Consider the following 19,616-nt stretch of genomic DNA (forward strand, 5'->3'; position numbering starts at 1 on the left):
GGATCATCTGATTCTTTCTCCACATGCAAATAAACGTGCTTGACGTGCTTTTAAACGGACCCCTTGCTTTCTTTTGGCGGGGTATTGGACCCTGAATCCCTTGTTTTTACCCTCTTTTTATGCAGTGAGATTCAGTTGCGACAAGATATTCATGATTCGGGCATGAATTGCTGGGAATCATGTACAATGAAATCTTTACACATAAAATGTATAAATATTAGCGATCGTTTCACCGTTTATGCGGTGTTACTTGTCAGGTTACTTGTGTATCTTTGAACAACACATAAACTCTGTTACTCCTACATATATCTCATTCATGTAAGACTGTCTCTTCCTCAATCAAATTTATAGAAGGATTCTAGGAATCTAGTCACCTGTCTTTTTGTCAACTATACCAACTTCTTCGATTTCTTTTCGATACCCAGTATACTACATCGTTCAGAGGACACTTTTGAAACTCGATTTGAAGATAACATATAGTATACCCAAACAGCTGCAATACCTATCTGTATATCTTATCACTCCATCCCCCACACACAAACTCAATATGGGATCAATAGCCAGAAGAACCATTGGTTCGACCCATCAATGGTGGAAAGAAGCCGTTGTATATCAAATCTATCCCGCCTCCTATCTCGACACTACCGGATCTGGAGATGGTGATCTCAATGGTATCACCTCGAAATTACCATATATCAGATCCCTTGGTGTAGATGTAGTATGGATTTCACCTATCTATGCATCTCCTATGAATGACATGGGTTATGATATTTCGGATTATCGAGCTATCAACCCTATGTTTGGTACTATGCAAGACTGGGAACGTGAGTCACCTCCTCTTCATACCTTTCTCAAGACTCTCAGAAATATTAACAACGCATAGGTCTCTGCGCCAGAGCCCATGAACTGGGTTTGAAACTCGTAATGGACCTCGTGGTGAATCACACCAGTTCTGAACATCCCTGGTTCAAAGAATCCGTCTCGGGCGGTCCTAACGGTCCCAAAAGAGACTTCTACTACTGGCAACCACCCAAGAATGGCAAAGAGCCCAATAACTGGGGTGCCATGTTTGGTGGTTCATCCTGGGAGAAAGATCCTTCTCATCAAACAGACGAATACTATCTTCACGTCTACGATGTCAGCCAACCGGATCTTAACTGGACAAATCCAGCTGTTCGCAACGAGGTCTGGGATATTATGCGCTTTTGGCTCGATAAAGGATGTGATGGATTCCGCATGGATGTTATCAATTGTATTTCAAAGGAACCCGGATTTCCCGATTTTGAAGTTACCGACCCGAGACTTGAGTTTCAGATTGGCGTGAGAGGCAATTTCAATGGACCTCATGTCAAGGAATATTTGGAAGAAATGCATCGCGAAGTCCTCTGTCATTACCCCGAAGCATTTACCGTGGGAGAAACCCCAGGACTCAAGAGACCTGAGAGCGCATTAGGCCTCGTACAAGGAGGAAAACCACTCCAGATGATCTTCCAATTTGAACACATGTACTTTGATATCCAACCCGGAAAGAAACCCTTCTTTCCTCGTCCTTCATGGGATCTTACCGATATGAAGAGAAATCTTGGGGAGTGGATGTCCTTCAATGCAGCAAATGATGGCTGGGACTCTCTCTACCTAGAAAATCACGATCAGCCACGTATTCTTGGGCGCTGGGCAAAAGATACTCCGGAATGGAGAGTGCAAGCTGCGAAAATGTTAGCGCTATTCCATGCAACCGGCAGAGGAACTTTGTTTGTCTATCAAGGACAAGAAATCGGAACGGCAAACAGCAAGTGGTGGACAAATGAAGAGTTCAGAGACGTAGAAGAGATCAATTTCTTCGCGGCCGAAAAGGCACGCAGAGAAAAAGAATCGAATGGGAAAGAAGTAGACATGACTGATATTTCCCGCGGGATCCAAGGCTACGGAAGAGATAATTCGAGAATGGGTATGCAATGGGATGACTCTCCCAACGGCGGTTTTACAAAGGGTAAACCATGGATCAAGACGAATGAAGAATACAAGGAAATCAACGTCGCGGCGCAAGAGGGAGTTAAGGGGAGTACATTGGAGTTCTGGAAACAGATGATTAAACTTAGGAAAGACAATCCGGTGTTGTGTAAAGGTGGATTCGAAATGGTGGATCAGGAGAATCAGGAGATTTATGCGTATTTGAGGAAGGGAGAGGAGAAGGAGTATCTGGTTGCGTGCAATTTCAAAGAGTGGGATGTTAAATGGAAGGTTCCGGTTGAGATGGGAGAACTTTTGTTTGGAAGCTATGAAGAAGGTGTGCAGAGTGGAGAGAAGGAGGGCGAATTGAACTTGAGACCGTTTGAGGGAAGAATATATGTGAGAGATATTTGATGAGGAGAAGTATGAGTTAAATATTTGTTGGAGCGCAATGCAAAGTTCTTTTTTTCTGCAAACTTTTGCTCCTTCCACGAAACACTAATCCAATTATGATCCAAGTAGGAGATTCGATGACTCGGAATAGCTAACGAGACAGAATTATTATCGCGTGGTGGCTGATATCAAATAATGCAACGAATAGCGTGGAGAATAGTTTTAAGAACGTTGTGAGAAGCTAGTGTCATGCTATCAAGTCACTTAATGATGAGAATGGGTGAGCAAATATGACGTAATACCAGTTACTCAATCAATGTGATGTTCATTAAAGATTACAGAATCGTTGAAACCGCGTAAAAAGACCTTATAGATGTACCTAGTAGTTCGTTGTCGAATTCTAATTAAACCGGGGGTGTTACTTCAAACCTCTCAGCTACTTTCCACGCACAGGTTCACCCAAAAGCTTTACAAACTCTAATCATATTTGTCAAATCATAACTAGACACCCAGCATACTTCTAACCTGCTGTGGGGGAGCCGACACAGAAACAGTACTATTAGTGCCTGCACCTTGTTCGGACTCAACTTGTGTCACCGAGCTAGCTTCAGAACTTCTCGTCCTCACTGGATTGTCTCTAAATCTTCCTTCGGTATCCAGATGCGGAGGATATAATATACCAGCGGTCGTTCTCAATGCCTCAGCATTTCTCGGAGGGGTTTCAATACCTCTTTCATGCCTAGTAGGTGACGGAAGATCTTCCATCTCCACCTGTCTTCCTAAATCCCTTGTTCTTGGGGCTCCACCTCCGACTTCAGTGACGTTGGCGGTTATTCTCTCTTGCATCGTGGCAATTTTGTTATCACCATGTAGCCTACTCCACCATCTCGGCTTTTTTGTGTATCCAATCTCTTCATCCGCTGCTACATCGCGAATCCGTCGCTGTCGAAGTAAATCACGATCTTCGTTCGGATTCACGTAGCCACTGATCTCGTAGGCGAGCAGTATGAGAGCTATTGGTCCCCACCCTAAGGGATACATGACTTCCAGTTTCGTTTGAATGTTGAGAGGAGATATCGGGAAATAGAATGAAATCGCTGCGATATATCCGATCATGATTAGAGAAAGCAAAAGAGTCATGACGAATTTCATTGGAGTGTGTTTGAATACTGCAATCAAGCGGTTCCCAGACCCCTGTTCGTGGGATATATAGTGATATATCGAGTGCTGTAAGGAGTATATTGTTGTTAACCATCCTCCAAAAAGAAGAAAGGCTGCGAGCTTGAACCGGACATCGGTTGCGGCCGGTGCGGCAATATCATTGCTCTGATCTAAATCTCGTTGCTTTTCGAATGAACCCCATGATCTTGGTATGACCAACAGGAAGTTCAACCAGAAGAAAAAATAGAAGACCAAAGGAATCACTAGTTCAATCTTCGTCCGTCTATCATCCTCCCTCAGTGCGCGTCGGTTCTCAGGAATATCAAGCATCTGTCTCTCTTGCCAGCTACCCCAATGTCTTACACTCTCCCACACGGCTGCCATCGTTGCAGGTATCATCAAGAACCAGAAGAAGTTCGTTAAAGCGAACGGCAATTCCGGTAAAAAGTATCTGTCAACATCGACAGTACTGATGCCGCTAATACCTCCACAAGTTCCAATTATAAGCATCCAATACCATTGCCATCTTCTACTTACTGCGCGGAATCGTTTTCGGGGAGATAAACTTGTTCGGCCGTGTTTTCGTAGGTTAATTAATGTGAACACAATACTGATCAGGAATAGGATTCCCATTGCGAGACCAATTTTGGACCGCGCCGCCATGGGCTCGATTGGTGAATAACATGATGTGCTGTTAAGAAATGTGCCATTTTGGAGTAAATGAGGGGTATATGGGTGGAAGAGAATGAAGCAGAGGGATCCATTGGAAAAGGTGCCATTGGAGTAAAAGTTATAGTTCCAATGTTTCAGGGTTGTAAGATTGAAATGCACTCCTTCGATGAAAGTGTCGCTGGTATTATCACCAGGTGGAAATGGTATAAGATCGCGACTACCCAAGGAAGCCATCACGAAGGAACATTCAGTCTTTGGCAGATTGCTTCGAATCAGTATTCATGGGCCCGGTAGTTCCTCTGGATGGTGGAACAGGAGAATCATCAAAAGCACATGGTATTAATAGACAATATCCAGAGGGTATGAATTGTATTGTATTTAATAAGATAACAACAGTATGGAATGTTGATAAGCTGTCAAGCAGACAATGCTTCTGGAAGTGCCGAACATTCCGTTAATATTCTTTCTACCGGTAGTCGCAGCTTCGTATGGTAGTTTTAACGTGAATACAAATCTTGGATAAAATTTGCAGACCTCGCCGGCTCGCTGGTAAGGTATTAAATTTGCATCGACTATATTTTCTCCAGTGAAGAGGGGAGTGAAGGGAGGGAGTTGATAAGAAGCATCGAAGCTCAAGCTTCACCATAATAAGTTCTTCATGTGATCCGTGCATTTAAAAATCTCCACAGCGGCATTAAAAGCTCCACGACTACTCACACTATGTACTGTAAATCATAGGTGTTCAGGGTCCTAGAGGTATCAGAGATATTAGAGCGTTCAACGCACCAGCACATGTGCAAAGGAAAAAGATCCCAATTGAACAGTCAAAATGACATCCGCGGACGAAGAAAACTCTTATATTGATTACGAAACTTTCCTCTCGCCCACATTCTCCCCTTCATCATTCGCAAACTCTCTTGTTCTGGGGACAAACAACCCTACCGATACACCCCTCGACCTCTCCACGCCTCTCTCCCGTGTGCTATTCGATGCGCAAGAAATAAATACACATATTGATACCCTTACAACGAAAAGCGCCCTCCCCCTCCTATCACATACCCAAGATCAGACTGAATCGAGTCAGAGGATAGTACAAGAGATAGATTCGCAGGTCGCGAGTCTCAATGATGGATATAAACGACTTGAGAAGGAAGTTTTAGTACGATATGAAACCGCAGAGGAAGTCCAAACTGTTGCCAGTAGATTGTGGGAAACCGTAAGACTGGGGCGGGTAGTCGCACGATGCTTGCAATTGGGGAGACAACTTGAGATTCAACTATCTGAAATCGGGAATACGGGTGCGCCTGTCAAGGTTCCGGGTGCAAAGGAGGATCATAAAGCTTTGGTGAGGTGTTCGAATACACTACTGAATATACGAGAGCTTTTCCAGAAAAGTGACCCTGGGGAAGAAGGTCACGGTTTAGAGAGAATAGAGGTTGTGCGGACGCTTCAAACATCGATTATCAACCCCGCAGAACGAGTCGTACTTTCCAGATCACAGCAACTTATTCGCGAATTTTCGATGAGCAATTTATCATCCAGCAGCAACACATCGACATATGCGCAGACCAGGGATACCAAAGAGCGCACAGATTCGGCTTTGAAAACTTTATACCTTCTATCCTCAACATCAGGACTTAACAGCAAGAACGCGAAGAAACTAAAATGGGAGCCAAATCTCCTCGTTCAATCGCTTCAGGATTATCTCCGGACTGCTCTCACTAGCTCATTGGCATCTCTTTCTCGTGCTCTTGCTACGCTTCCTACACTCGATCGAACTCTTCTCGAGGTATCCGCTCGATGTCAAAATGTTTTAGCGCTGGAATCACTACTCGCATCTATACAGCCACCGGCGCACCCAAATTTGCCCTCAGATGACTTGGCACCAGCCAATTTTCTCCAGCCTTTACTCACATCTTTAGAAACTGGTTCATTACCAAGTTATTTCTGGAGGACTTTAGCTGGCGGTTTGACCACAAAGGTACAAGAAATTATCAATAAAGGTGGTGTTAGCGCTAGAACGTTAAGAAGCAATCGTAACAGTGTTAGGGATGCTATTCGAGAATGCGTCGTGAAAGGGAGCCGAGCACCAGCTGGAATCACTGCTTTGAAAGGCGAGAAAAAAGCAGATGCTAGCTGGGAACGAGAAGTAGCGGTAATGGTTGGAAGTGTTATGGGTCCATTAGGCCGCTGAAGCATATCATGTGTTCCACGGAATGATAATCAGTGCAGGTTAAGAGCCAAGGCGAATCTCTAGGTCTCAAGATATCCGAGACATACCCAGTATGCGTGTGGCTCTCAAGGCCTATGAACACCCGCAAGGCCGCTTCCCGTGCCTGTATCTTTGGGGGTACAGTTGCCGTCGAGAAATGTCTGTCTGTGCCAGCGGAAGGTATGATGTGCAGGAAGGGGAAGAAATGTGCAGACTGATGATATATACCATCATATGATTGAATGAGAATTATGCTGAAAAGCATTCACCCCTTCCATTATGATATAATCGCATCTTTGTGTGTTTCCCTGAGTTGTTCTTATTCGCTTTTCTTTGCACGATGTCAAATATATTCTAGTGAATGTTCCATACTGTTCCATTTCATAAGCCTTCTCCTAAGTGTGCAGAGCAATCGGTTGACTTGATAACATTGAGATACTGATCGCTAAAGCTCTTACTATTCAGTTGATGTCTATATATTCTAAAAAATTTGATGTTTCCTTAAGATCTGCTATCTAGTCTCATCCACAGATCTCAACGTCACTTGGTGGGCATGATAATCTTGTTCATCGTTGCTCGAATATCAGAACATATGTAATGAATTTGAGATTCGTGTAATCACTATCGAAAATTGAGAGTAAATACAGCATTTAAGAATGAGCGAATCGAGTAGCTCTAGCGAGCAATTTGGAGAGACTCACATATAGGCCGTAATGTAAGAATGTTCATACATGAAGTAGATAGTTTTTGTGAAAATTACATGCCATCCACACCTATTCTTACGATTCTGTACTCCACTGTCGTTTAGTCTGTCGACATACGTGTTATCATTCATTTGCCTGATCCCACTTCTCGACTAAAGATCATCCATTGCCAATGACATGAGGGCGCGCCGAAGAGAACAAACACATCTCACAGCATATCATATCTTGATATTCCCAGAGTTTCTGACCAGTTGACGGAATCCTTGTTTATGCATGCAGCTACAAAGTGGTAGATGATAGAGTATCACAATATCTGATTGGATTGTAAGCGAGCTGTGGGACGCAGTCAAAACCGGGTATATTTTGCAGTGTGGAGCGTTTAGGACACTGCCTCTTAACGTCGTGTTCTTGAAGTGTGCGATTATAGAAGTCTCCCAACTCGTATCCCCGACCTGTTTCTCAATTGCACTGCCAAAAATTTGGGCATAATATCCATTCAATATGGATGACTCGGCGTCTGATGACACCCAAATGACCGCTGTTCAGCACATGCAAAGCTGGCTCTCGGCTTGCGATGAACAACACACATGCAGAGCTCCCACGCTAGATCGGCCTTCTTGGCTTGTCGATACAGTAGAATGTTGTATCGTACCTGGAAGTAATCCAAACAATTATATCGCTCTCAGCTACACCTGGCAAGAGTTGCAAGACAGTACATCATCGGAAAACCAGGAGCCCTTTCGATTACTCGAGGATAATTTAAAGATCCTGACCCAGCCTGGTGCGTTGCGCAACACCAGTCAATCGCCGTTACCAAAAGTTATTCTCGACGCCATGGAACTAACAAACCGTCTTGGTCAGAGGTATCTTTGGGTGGATCGGCTCTGTATCATCCAGGATCAAGAGATTGCAACAATGTCTGAAGTTATGCGTATGGATCAGGTATATGCGGGGGCGTACGTGACTATAGTTGCAGCAGCAAGGTTTGGGCTTGTCAACAAACGGACTGCAACCCTGAGCGACCTCGGACTTCAGAACAAAGGGAAATTCAACGGAAAGTCATGGGAAATTCGTGCTCATTATTCATCAGTTGCCGATTCAAAATGGGCAGAGAGAGCTTGGACATATCAGGAAGCAATTCTCAGCAAACGTGTTATCTTTTTCTGCAATAGGACAGCTTTCTGGCAGTGCGAATGTGCAACGTGGGATATGAAGTTTCTTTCCCCAGGAAAAGATCTTGACGAGACTATGTCAGCCATGTCAGAATTTTCGCTCATGAGAAGGTTCTCAGTGCCATCATATCCTGATTTTGGTCTGTACATGGATCTCATTTGTCCATACAATGGACGCAAACTCACGGATGACAAAGATGGTCTCTCCGCATGCCTGGGTATCCTCAATCGTCTAGCTCCAAGCTTTCCAGGTGGATTCATACACGGTCTACCGGCCCTTTTCCTCGACTACGCTCTTCTATGGCAGCCATTGAAAGATTGCTATAGAAGAACTAGCACATCTGAAAACGCTCGATACCTTCCATCCTGGGCATGGTGTGGATGGGAGTGTTTCGTGGATCCTTGGAGTTTTCAGGCTAGCTTCTGTCTTGATAGCAACGATAGTCTACGAAAGGATAAAGCAGGTTCCTGGAAATTACGAAATCTTGTCACTTGGGAAGCCAGCTCCTCTGTACGCGGATCTGATTGGCTCGAAGAGACAGCTGATCAAATTTCAACGAATATTTCTCAATCGTCAATCCCGGACGTGCAACGAAAAAAAAATATCACCGATCCCAACCGCAAACTCACCACAAATAGTAGTATGTACAACGACATAGAATCAACATTCTTATCTTGCTTAACAGAACGTGCATTTTTTCTTCTCTCGGCGATTTTAAGAATTGAGGACGATCAGCCACCTCTCAAACGCGGCATCATGCACGTATTCACGGAACCAATTCTGAATGAAAAGCCCCTATCAAGTTTACCAAGCGTGATAGTTCTGCAAAACCAGAAAGGTATGTTCTGTGGTTTGCTACGCATCACAGGAGATGCGGAGTGCGAGCGAGGTACGCCCATGGAATTGGTGACTATCTCAGAGGGAAGTGCTAGCCTCAAAGACATGGCGATGTGCTTTGAGGAGAAGGTTTTCCAAAATAGTCAATATTGTCACCCTGGCCCATTCCATGCCGAATATGATTCCGAAGGATGGTGGACTGGTGTATCGCGGGGCTCGTCTATACAGGGCAAGGAAAACTACGAGGTCGTTACTGAAGGAGAGTATGAAGAGAAACTCATCCTCGCTGATAACTGTATATGCAAGGATTGCTTGTGCGAGGCGCAACTAGAAGATAATGCAGTTCGCGAATTCTATAACGTTCTCTGGGTGCGAAGAGAAAATGGAATTGCGCATAGAATAGGCTGTGGACGGGTGATTAAAGACCGTTGGAGGCAAAACGATCCGGAAAAGATTAGAATTGTTCTCAACTGAATACTCCGAGCTACTCGTCCGAAATTCTGGCGCTGAATAAATGGTCTTGTTGCACGATGTAGCGACGAAAATATTTGTAAATGAGTAACGATGAAGTAGAACCTAAGGAAATAAAAAGTCATATTCCTTAGTTAGTTTTCACTTCTCCAAGGCAAGAACAATACAGGTTCACACCTCCTATATGTCCCAATTCCAGTAATATATGTTGAAACTCACAACACAATAGTAATTTCTTTAGGGGGCATAGACTTGATAACATCCTATAATTTAGAGATAGATTGTATAGTATAGATTCTATAGTTGATATGCTAGAATCACAGGAGGATGAGAGTAAAATGACTTCGATTTTCAGGACATCAAGATGATTAAGTGACGTTTGGAAGGCATGAGAGTAATTATTCGAATGTAAATGATATTGCAAATCGAAGAGACAGTCCTTTCACAACTTAACACCCTTCATTCTCGTCCAGACTTTACACTTATAATATCCCATCCCATCCCGTCCTAACCTCGCTTAGTCATCAGATTTCTCTCATCGATATTATCACCAGAATCGTCATCATTATTAGCATTATCACTGTCATCATCACTCCCATCATCACTATTACTGTCATCTCCAACATTTCCAGAAACCACCATCCATCTCTCAGCGCATCTGCTAAATATCCCCGAACCGAAACCTTACCAGTCTCAAACCCTACCATAACCACATCTCCAGCCTCCTGAAATAACAAAAACGATACGATCGTTGAAATCCCTACGAAGAGCGTTGCACATTCCTTTTGTCGGTGTTTTTAAGGGCTGTTTTAAATGAAGTGATGATCTCGATTGTCACACGCTTACGGAGACCTTTTATAAGTATCCATTGCTCTATTTTTATCCATTCCGCAACAAGAAGCTACAAATTAGAGAATATGGAGTGATTAAGAAATGTGCAAGTAAACATAGTGAGTTCAATGCAGCTATCTCCACCTCTCAAGATCAATATCAGAAACTCGAGTCGGAAGTCTTTAGTTGTGGATCATACTCTATCCTAAATTCCAAATTCCGTGCATATAAACTCCAACTCTACCCAGCTTTGAGTTGGTATCAAACAAGTCCACGAACACATGCAAAGTGCGCAAGGAAATAGCAAAGAAAAAATCTAGCATTTTCTTGCTATTACAGAGGAAGGATATGGAGATTAAAGTATCCCTCCTTTAGTTACATTTGACCTCTCTGCCTATATCTAAGTATAATCTGTAGCTTGATAATCACTACCAATTCCTCCGCTTTCTATTTGTTATCCATTGTTTACTCTCGTCAAGGACCTGGATATACACGTGTGTTATCATCATCATCGTTAATCCCCTTTCATCATCCCATTCTATCCCAGTCCACCCCCCCCAAAATCCACACTCTCACCTCCACTCTCAAGCTATCTTTCCAAACTCAAATCTTGCTACCTACCTATCAAACAATATAGATCATTCACTTTTTCACCACCATTATACACAGAATCTCAAATCTCAAATCTCAACCCTCACATCTTAAACCTCAATCTCGTAGCCAGATAGCACAATATCCTCTATAACAATTAATCTCAAGGGCAACTTAAAAGGGCAAAGACGAAGATGAGATATGATATAGGTTTAGCTGGGTAGGTAGTAAATAGTAGATAGCGAATACCTTGGAACATACCAGAGCACAAAGAGAAATTCTATTAATGAGAAAGTGCCATAAGGAAAGGAAGGAAATCAAAGAGAAAAATGGGAATATGGGTGAAGAGGACCGGGTAAGAGGAGAGAGAGAATGGAATGAAATAGAATAGAATGAAATAGACTCCGTATACCCAGCTACCCATCGATCGATCAATTGTTCTTGGTTCGAAAATAATATATTAAGAAATACCTAGGAGATAGCTCAAGTGTAGGTATGATTCAAGGTTTTGAAACCCAAAAAGAAATATATCGGTTAGTGAGAAATACCTAGATATATAAACCCCCCTCTCCTCCCTCTTTCTCCTCTTCAATACCGGGAATCAAACCATAGAGAATTGACGCAGTAAGATTTCACACACCAACCCCTTCCTATGTTGCTCTCAAGATATCGAAGTCAAGTACCTCACCAAAAAGTAAAAGAACCCCCCTTATTCCCTATCCACCCCTTGGTTTATTTTCCCCTTTTTACTGTCAAACCTTCCTTCCTTTCTTATTTATTCCACCTATTCATTATCCACCGAGAAATATCCACCACCATTGTATTTCGCATTCTTCTCATCCTTCTCATCATCAAAATATCCAAACCCCATCACCACCTAAAATCCTACCATACATTTATCATTCCTATCCATACGGATATCACACAATTTCTAAGCGTTGCAAAGACCGAATTGAGTTATTGAACAGGAGCGCTAGGTTGCAGACCTATGGAAAACTTGTGAAATCATCTTTCAAGTCGTTGCAGCAGAAAAGAGGCGAATACGATGACTTTATAGCCTTCAAGAGATTGATACCAGCGGAGAACATGCAGAAAATATTTGTTTGAAAGTGAATTTCTCGTTTTCTACGGTCTTATTATTGAGTCTGGCAGAGCAATAGCAAGTTACTCCGCTTCCGTGTGAATCATCTCGTACTAGACGACTCTATGTTAAACCCCAAGATCTATTAATAACCATCTCCGTTCATCTCCACTCCGACAAGGAGATAACAAAAGCCCTTCCCTAATATAATTCCAAACAACCAAACTTTAACTTTAAATCCCACTAAGAATCTGGAAGTTTGAAAACTATTTATGAGCCCGCACTACCATATCGCATACCTCAACATCACACCTCACCACCATCCTTCCCCTTTCTCTCCACCTCGTAGCCTGTTCATACGCATACGCCACCCCGATCAACTTCTCATCATCCCATCTTCTTCCTACGAAAGATATTCCAAGTCTATCACCAATCGTTAGTTTCATTTTCCCCTGTTCAAACCATACCATCAGACTCTCAGAGAGAACAAAATACCTCCCAAAAAAACGTCAAAAAACTCACGGAATCCCCGGTCCCACCTCCACCATTCCATTCTGTCTCACAATCTCCGTTTCCGGAGGATAAAATCCCATTGGTACACTCACCACCGGACAACCTCCTACATCCGCTGGTTCCACTGCCACATTTGTGGGTAGGACTATCATATCGCAGTCGAATTTATCTAGTAATTTAGGTATTTGTCTTCCCACATAATTTCTTTCCGCCATAGAATTTCTGTATTCTTCGCTATCCCTAGCATACTTTTCGCCGACTTCGAGAGCTGATTCAAAGTGTCCGAGACCACGTTTTATAGCTTCTTTGGCGGGAGTGGCGTTTGTGTAGTCGATTACATCGGAGAGTGTGTATAGAGAATGAGGATTGTGGGAAAAGTAAGAGAGGGTCTTTTTGATATCTTTAGGGAATGATTAGCATATGTGGTTGTACGGATGGGACATCGTAAAAGTACTGTGGTATATATCTACTTTCAGAGCGATATCATATTCGTCACCTGTACATGAAGATCTATCGGTATCGAACGTTGAATATGAAGTCGGATCTACAATGGTGGCTCCTAAGGATCTCAATGTATCGAGTGCGTTTTCGAAAAGATGGATGGTGGTGGGATCAACGTGTTTGAAGATATGGCGGGGTATCTTATAGTGTCAGTATTCGAGCTGCAAACTGCACAGTAGCACATCTCACTGCAATTCGCACACCATCTAACGTGCGAGAGTTACACGCTTTAGTAAAATCTCTGATTTTATTTGGCTTCCGGCAAAATGTCGAATCTCGAGGATCGAAAATGGTGATAGGATCCTGCTCATCTTCACCTCCTTTATCTCAGCTAGGCAAAGGGACTTGGTCCAAACACTTACCTGCGATCACAGTCAACACGAGTGCTGCATCCTTTACGCTCCTCGTCAATATCCCTACAGTATCCTGAATATCACTCGAAATATACATTCCATATCTCGAAGTCATTCCTACCGTCGGTTTCATTCCTACAACAGCAGATCTCTGCGCAGGTAATATGACGCTACCAGAGGTCTACGGTTTCCACGTTCAGTTCACGCATTTCACATCTGATTCACGTATTTCGAACGTAGATGAGAAATCACTGACCTCGGACCCTAGAGCAGCAGCGCAAAGTCCCAAAGCAGTTCCAACAGCACTACCGGATGATGAACCTTTGGGGTGTTGATCTTTATGATAGACACCCAAACACTGACCACCTACAGCAGACCAACCAGGAGTACATCGATTATTGGCCCATTGTGAGCCATTTGCAACTCCCAATATGATTGCACCTTGTTCACGAAGTTTAAGAATTGTTGTTGCTTCAATACTTGGGGTAGCTTCGATGAGTCCGGTGCAGCCAACTTCATGAGGTGAGAATATGCTTAATTTCAACCAATTTAAACTTACAAGTGGTCTTGAGGCCGTCTGTCGTGAAGAACAAGTTCTTGATCAAGAACGGTACTCCATGAAGACTTCCTTGAGCCAAGCCACGAGACCGTTCTTCATCCTTTTCTCTAGCAACGTCAATGGCCTTTCGATTGATCTCACTGACAACACAGACAATTGAATTGACTTGCTCCATACGTTTGATGTAAGTCTTCATTACCGTTAGTGATACGACAAAGAAGTCATTATGGGCATCAACGAGCCCTAATAAGCTGTTCACTTGAGAAACATCCTTTCTTTAAACCATCCAATATCTCGGTGATGGATATTTGATCAAGCTTCATGGTAGATATTTTTTGACGACGAGAAACCAAACGAAATCGAAAAGGGTCAATAATAGACTTGAAATCACACATAACGAGAATATCAAGGAACTTAGGGGAAAAAAAAATCGATATTTCTTGATTTCATTGACTTGGTGTAATGTATCACGAGAGTGAGTCGTTTGGGTAATTGGTGGTGTTGGCGATGATCTCATCATTTCTCGCAGTTCAGTCGTCAAACCGCGTTCAATTTTCACGCGGCAAGAACAAATTTTGGATTGCAATTGCCCCCGGCTATCATACGTGATTGAAGTGGTATATGGCGACTCGTACATCTTCTTGAAAATAACGTCTCTTTCTCTACAATCCATTTTCCCTCACTCATTTTCAATTAGCTCTTCACTTACTTGTTTTGTGATGGCTGCGGTGAACAGCGTTGATTGAAAAAAGTACACTTGAGGATACTCGTGGTGTGTAATTTCGACCCTTCTTCACACTCCTTGGTACGCTGTAGTGAGCGGATCCAATCTTCGAAGCTGTCCAAGTATTTCATCCAGCCGAGGCAAGATCCATGGAACAATCAATTCTGAGTTCATGATGGTTATTTCAAACGCAACTTATTACGTCCCGTCCCATGCCATCTCGATGCTTTGCATTTTTCTCAATTCAAAGACAAAGTCGATTTCAGCTTGAGACGTAGGTTTTTGGCGTTGTCATCTCATCGCATAGCAATGCGTGAGAAGATTCCCAACAATGTGTCAAGCCAATGATTCGTACGGCATTGATGAATGCTCAAAGCCACATAGGCATATATATTGGACTTGGTATTACTCGTCAACGATTATGAGTTTTCATCGAGTAATGATCGAGTAATGATCGAGTTGGTGCAGTTCGTTATGTATCAGCTAATACCCTCAACGATAGGCTAAACTTAAGTCCGATCCGGCATCGGGATTCGCCTTGGCTCTTAGTACCTTCAGACGATGCAACGGACAAGCCAACCCATGTAGCTAGGTAGGTAGGTGCGTGGATGTTACATAATCAATCAATTTTCATAATCCAGCAAAGCAAAATATCACGAGAACACAACACACAATGCACATCCATGGATAGGCTCATGGGTCCTTTCTATTTACGTTAATCAAATTTCCTTATATCTCCATCTTCCCTTTCCCCAGTTTTGAAAAGGTTCTTCAAATTCTAGAAATTCACTTGAACAAAGAAAGTTCCCCCCTTCATTTCTCTTATCAGTCATTCCAATCATTCTCGAATCTTTTCTTATCTATCACACCTCTTATCCCCCACGATAAGAGTTAACCCAGTGGATATTCTTTCGAATCATACCTCAATATATCCTCAATTTGTTCTAAAGAGCCTCTTCATACTTTATTTTCCATTATCGCATCACAAAAGTCTTCAATATGACTACAACATACCCTTACCCAACTCCTTCGGCTACACCACCCCACGATTCTCCATTACAACCTACAGTCCTCGTCTCTTCGAGAGCAGTCATCTTTGACGAGAATGACAACCTCATTGTCTCGCCTGCAACCATTACAATCTCACCCTCAACCGGCAAGATTATATCCATCTTACCTACCGTTCTCCCACCCTCCAGTTTTCCACCAAACACAATTTACGTCGACCACACTCCTCATTTGATCCTGCCGGGATTAGTCGATGCACATGTTCATCTCAACGAGCCGGGTCGAACCGAATGGGAAGGTTTTAATACCGGTACCAAAGCTGCTGCATCAGGTGGTGTCACAACAGTCATTGATATGCCATTGAATGCTATTCCACCAACTACAACCGTGAATGGATTAAAAGAAAAGATTAAGGCTGCGCAAGGTCAATGCTGGGTTGATGTTGGATTTTATGGTGGAATTATACCTGGTAACGCCGAGGAGTTGCTTCCGCTTGTTGAAGCGGGTGTCAGGGGGTTTAAGGGCTTCCTCATAGAAAGTGGCGTATGTACCTCTTCATCGATTATAGTTGCAGTAACTAACAAAAGTAATAGGTCGACGAATTCCCTGCCGTTTCTTCCGATGATATAGCCCTCGTTCTCAAGACACTCAAAGATTCTTCTACAACTCTCATGTTCCATGCGGAAATGATCCCACCAATAACAGCCTCCGTAGGCGATGACGTCCAAATATCCCTTCCACCTCTCCAACCATCAGGTCCTCTGACGACATACGATACATTCCTATCCTCCCGCCCTCCATCCTTCGAAACATACGCGATTGATCAAATTCTCTCGCTTGCCCATCTCGCTCCTTCTCTCCATCTTCACATTGTGCACCTTTCCGCCATTGAAGCTATCCCTCTCCTCCGCGCTGCTCGTTCATCTGGCATAAACATTACCGCGGAGACCTGTTTCCACTACCTCGCTCTTGCATCTGAAGATGTATCCGAAGGTGACACCCGTCACAAGTGCTGTCCACCAATTCGTTCTTCAGCCAACCGTGATGGCCTCTGGAACGAACTCTCACACCCAGAATCCGTCATAAAAACTGTCGTTAGCGATCACAGCCCATGTACTCCTGAGCTCAAACTTCTACCCGAGCATTTATCCCATGGCTGTGGCGCCATGCGTGACGATGCTAAAGGAGTGAATGGCGCATTGTTAAAAGATCAAGAAGCTAAAGAGAAAGGCGATTTTTTCGCCTCTTGGGGAGGTATCTCTTCGGTTGGACTCGGTCTTCCAATTCTCTGGACAGAAGCCACATCTCCTTCTCGCGCTTCATCTTCTTCCTCTATCGATATCCTTGATATCGTGAGGTTATGCGCTGTGAATACGGCCAAGCAAGTCGGACTTCAACATCGTAAAGGGGCGTTGAGACCAGGGTTAGATGCGGATTTTTGTATCTTTGAAGATGATCACGAGTGGCTCGTAGGCAGAGAAGAATTGCTTTTCAGAAACAAAGTTAGTCCGTATACCGGGAAGACTATGAAGGGAAGAGTGAAGGAGACATGGGTTAGGGGAACTAAGGTTTATGAAAGGGGTGTCGGAGATATGAATGGAATGGTTGTTAGGAAGGAAGGTCCTGTTGGAAGATTACTTTTGGAAAAGAGAACTGTTTGAACTTAAGATTTTAGATGAGAGAACACTTGGAATAGCTAGGTGCTCAAGATGTAACGATTTATGATATAATTCGGAAGTTGTCGGTATGGTACGGTACGGTACGGTATGGCATTGGTATGGGATATAATTGCATGTATGGATGAACGGTATGAGGGAAAACTTGCATGCTGATTTAGCTTAAGTTGGTTGCATATAGTTGATGATTGTGAAATAGCATTTATAGCATAACTCGTATCTTTACTGGGACACTATATCCATTTTACTTTTGATCTCTCTTCGTCGAGTTTGAAATATACTTCGTGGCTCGGAGCCCTGGAGGCCTGGGACCTTTGATTGTGGCTGGGATATTAATGTGGCGTAAGGTTGAAGCTAAGCCCAACACAGTTTGGCTTGAAACGTGACTTCGGAAGAGAAGGGGACAACATAATTCATCATTCTTTAATTATCATTCATTCACCAACTTACTTGGAATTTCAATTTCACCTTCATATACTTAATCTATTGCTCGAAATATATCATTATTAATCTCAATACGATTTCAATTCCAATTATAAGACAACATACTCAAAGTCCTGCTACGAAAATCTAGCCAAGTCCATTCACCCCTATCGTCACATAAGCCTCCAATCATCCACGTGCATCACAATGTCAGACTTTCTCCCAACCGTACCTATCTTTCAACCTCCCACAACCTCAGCTACAGAATACAAGATTACCACGCCTGCCACCACCGATCCCTCTCTTGCCCACGCATCCACATCCGAGAATCCGATTCTGCACCCCCGAAAATTCGATCTAGAAAGTGACACCGAATTGTACCTGCATGAAAATCGCGTGATTCCTCGTCTATTCTTCTACGAGCCTGAAGGAGAATTGCAAATCTCGAGGTTGAAAATGTTGAAAGAGGGCTATTTTGTGGGGCATCCGAGGACGTTGGTTTTCAGTGTTGCCGGGGCCGTGGCTCCCGTGAAACGTGATGCTCTTCAGACTTTGGATCTCGGTTTTGGATTCCCTTCCGCTTCTTCCTCTTCGGGGTCCAGAGATACGGAGGAAAAGTATAGAGCAGCGTATTCGGTGCATTTTGGACCGAAATCTAGGTATAATACTACGGGTAAAGTCAAGGAGACGGGAAGTAAAGTAGAGATGCAGAAGATTGCCGAATTGGCGGCTGCATGTGAGGCATTGGAGTTTGTGGAGTTGGAATGTAAGATGAGAGTTAAGGGGTTTGAGGATGTTAGTGGAGAGATTGCCGCGGGAGGATTGGTGGTAGGTGTTACCAGTAGTACGAATTTGTGGTATGGGATAACGGAACATATTGTAGGTTTATTTTCTTCCATTTTGTGTGAAGGTACGGGATGGGGAGGGGAAATTGAGGTCGTCATATCCGGCTAGGTACATTGGTTGCATTGATCAAGGCCATACGTCAAGCCTTCCCTACATACCTCCCTCCCCAACCCTTCAAACCAACCCATAAGGCACTTCACAGGTCAAAACTAACAAATCCACAGTACAAATGGAAACGTAACAACTTCCACAACTCAAAAGGCAGCAAAGTAGTAGGCGAAGACCTATGGAGAAGAATCGATGAATGTATGAATCGATTCGAATTCAACCAGACGAGAGTCGCTTGGTTGTTATGTGAAAAGGGGGATAATGAAGCAGAGGAAGCTGCTCAGAAAAAGGTCGACGAAGCTTTGTGAGGGGCGGATAGTGGGTGCTGAGTGAAAACTTTTGTATGAGCCAGGGTACAAAGGGGGGTTAGATGTATAGGGGAATTGAGAGAAAAGTGGTTGTAGTGGCACAGATCATTGTGTATGTATGATGTGTATATAGGTATGTATATATTTATCACGGGACTTTAACTCTTCCTCGCGTAAAGCCCTGAATCAGGAAATTTTCGGATAGAATGATATAATCAGCATTTGGGAAAATTAAATAAGCCATCGCCATCGTCTAAGCGACCAAGTCACAAAGAATATAAGCTACAAGAGACTTTCCTCACAGACTAGGTACCCATCACCCAATTCCATATCTCGCAATCTTTTTCTTCAAATACGAAGTCGCCTATTACCTACCATCATCATTCCCATCCAATTTTCCAACCCAAATACTCAACATCATAAAATAATCAATCGATTTCATCCACCAAACTCAACAATTGAAAAGCGACTTTCTGGTAGCTATGAAGATTTGTATTTCAGTATTCACGAGAAATCACCGC

General features: G+C 43.3%; 7 protein-coding genes across 7 annotated transcripts; 5 read left to right on the plus strand and 2 right to left on the minus strand.

The window, feature by feature from the left end:
• Positions 1-547: 547 nt before the first annotated feature.
• On the plus strand, positions 548-2,364 carry EAE97_009642 (uncharacterized protein; the record flags this gene model as incomplete). The annotated part of the gene is made up of 2 exons (XM_038880157.1): positions 548-824; positions 884-2,364. The coding sequence occupies 2 exons, from the start codon at positions 548-550 to the stop codon at positions 2,362-2,364; spliced, it is 1,758 nt and encodes a 585-aa protein (XP_038728863.1).
• A 480-nt stretch (positions 2,365-2,844) lies between these two features.
• Positions 2,845-4,410, minus strand: EAE97_009643 (uncharacterized protein; the record flags this gene model as incomplete). Its single annotated transcript, XM_038880158.1, has 1 exon — positions 2,845-4,410. The coding sequence occupies one exon, from the start codon at positions 4,408-4,410 to the stop codon at positions 2,845-2,847; it is 1,566 nt and encodes a 521-aa protein (XP_038728864.1).
• Positions 4,411-5,005: 595 nt separating this feature from the next.
• Positions 5,006-6,370, plus strand: EAE97_009644 (uncharacterized protein; the record flags this gene model as incomplete). Its single annotated transcript, XM_038880159.1, has 1 exon — positions 5,006-6,370. One exon carries the CDS (start codon positions 5,006-5,008, stop codon positions 6,368-6,370), a length of 1,365 nt encoding a protein of 454 aa, XP_038728865.1.
• A 1,223-nt stretch (positions 6,371-7,593) lies between these two features.
• Positions 7,594-9,576, plus strand: EAE97_009645 (uncharacterized protein; the record flags this gene model as incomplete). Its single annotated transcript, XM_038880160.1, has 1 exon — positions 7,594-9,576. The coding sequence occupies one exon, from the start codon at positions 7,594-7,596 to the stop codon at positions 9,574-9,576; it is 1,983 nt and encodes a 660-aa protein (XP_038728866.1).
• A 2,766-nt stretch (positions 9,577-12,342) lies between these two features.
• On the minus strand, positions 12,343-14,397 carry EAE97_009646 (uncharacterized protein; the record flags this gene model as incomplete). The annotated part of the gene is given in 8 exon segments (XM_038880161.1): positions 12,343-12,499; positions 12,599-12,989; positions 13,044-13,230; positions 13,280-13,410; positions 13,453-13,624; positions 13,700-13,956; positions 14,003-14,245; positions 14,262-14,397. The coding sequence occupies 8 exon segments, from the start codon at positions 14,395-14,397 to the stop codon at positions 12,343-12,345; spliced, it is 1,674 nt and encodes a 557-aa protein (XP_038728867.1).
• Positions 14,398-15,421: 1,024 nt separating this feature from the next.
• EAE97_009647 (uncharacterized protein) lies at positions 15,422-17,664 on the plus strand. The gene is made up of 2 exons (XM_038880162.1): positions 15,422-16,277; positions 16,328-17,664. Exons 1-2 carry the CDS (start codon positions 15,726-15,728, stop codon positions 17,393-17,395), a joined length of 1,620 nt encoding a protein of 539 aa, XP_038728868.1. The 5' UTR covers positions 15,422-15,725; the 3' UTR covers positions 17,396-17,664.
• A 203-nt stretch (positions 17,665-17,867) lies between these two features.
• Positions 17,868-19,338, plus strand: EAE97_009648 (uncharacterized protein). The gene is made up of 2 exons (XM_038880163.1): positions 17,868-18,712; positions 18,904-19,338. Exons 1-2 carry the CDS (start codon positions 18,041-18,043, stop codon positions 19,093-19,095), a joined length of 864 nt encoding a protein of 287 aa, XP_038728869.1. The 5' UTR covers positions 17,868-18,040; the 3' UTR covers positions 19,096-19,338.
• The last annotated feature ends 278 nt before the right edge of the window (positions 19,339-19,616 follow it).

The sequence above is a fragment of the Botrytis byssoidea genome (assembly GCF_014898295.1).
Source record: "Botrytis byssoidea strain MUCL 94 chromosome Unknown BBYS_023, whole genome shotgun sequence".
NCBI classification, from domain to species: domain Eukaryota; kingdom Fungi; phylum Ascomycota; class Leotiomycetes; order Helotiales; family Sclerotiniaceae; genus Botrytis; species Botrytis byssoidea.

What these genes read in the sequence shown, in the direction of transcription:
- EAE97_009647 (XM_038880162.1), top strand. Translation starts at nt 15,726, where the DNA reads ATGACTACAACATACCCTTACCCAACTCCTTCGGCTACACCACCCCAC. An exon ending in GCTTCCTCATAGAAAGTGGC is followed by an intron (nt 16,278 to 16,327) that starts GTATGTACCTCT and finishes CAAAAGTAATAG; the next exon opens with GTCGACGAATTCCCTGCCGT.
- EAE97_009648 (XM_038880163.1), top strand. Translation starts at nt 18,041, where the DNA reads ATGTCAGACTTTCTCCCAACCGTACCTATCTTTCAACCTCCCACAACC. An exon ending in ATGGGATAACGGAACATATT is followed by an intron (nt 18,713 to 18,903) that starts GTAGGTTTATTT and finishes ACAAATCCACAG; the next exon opens with TACAAATGGAAACGTAACAA.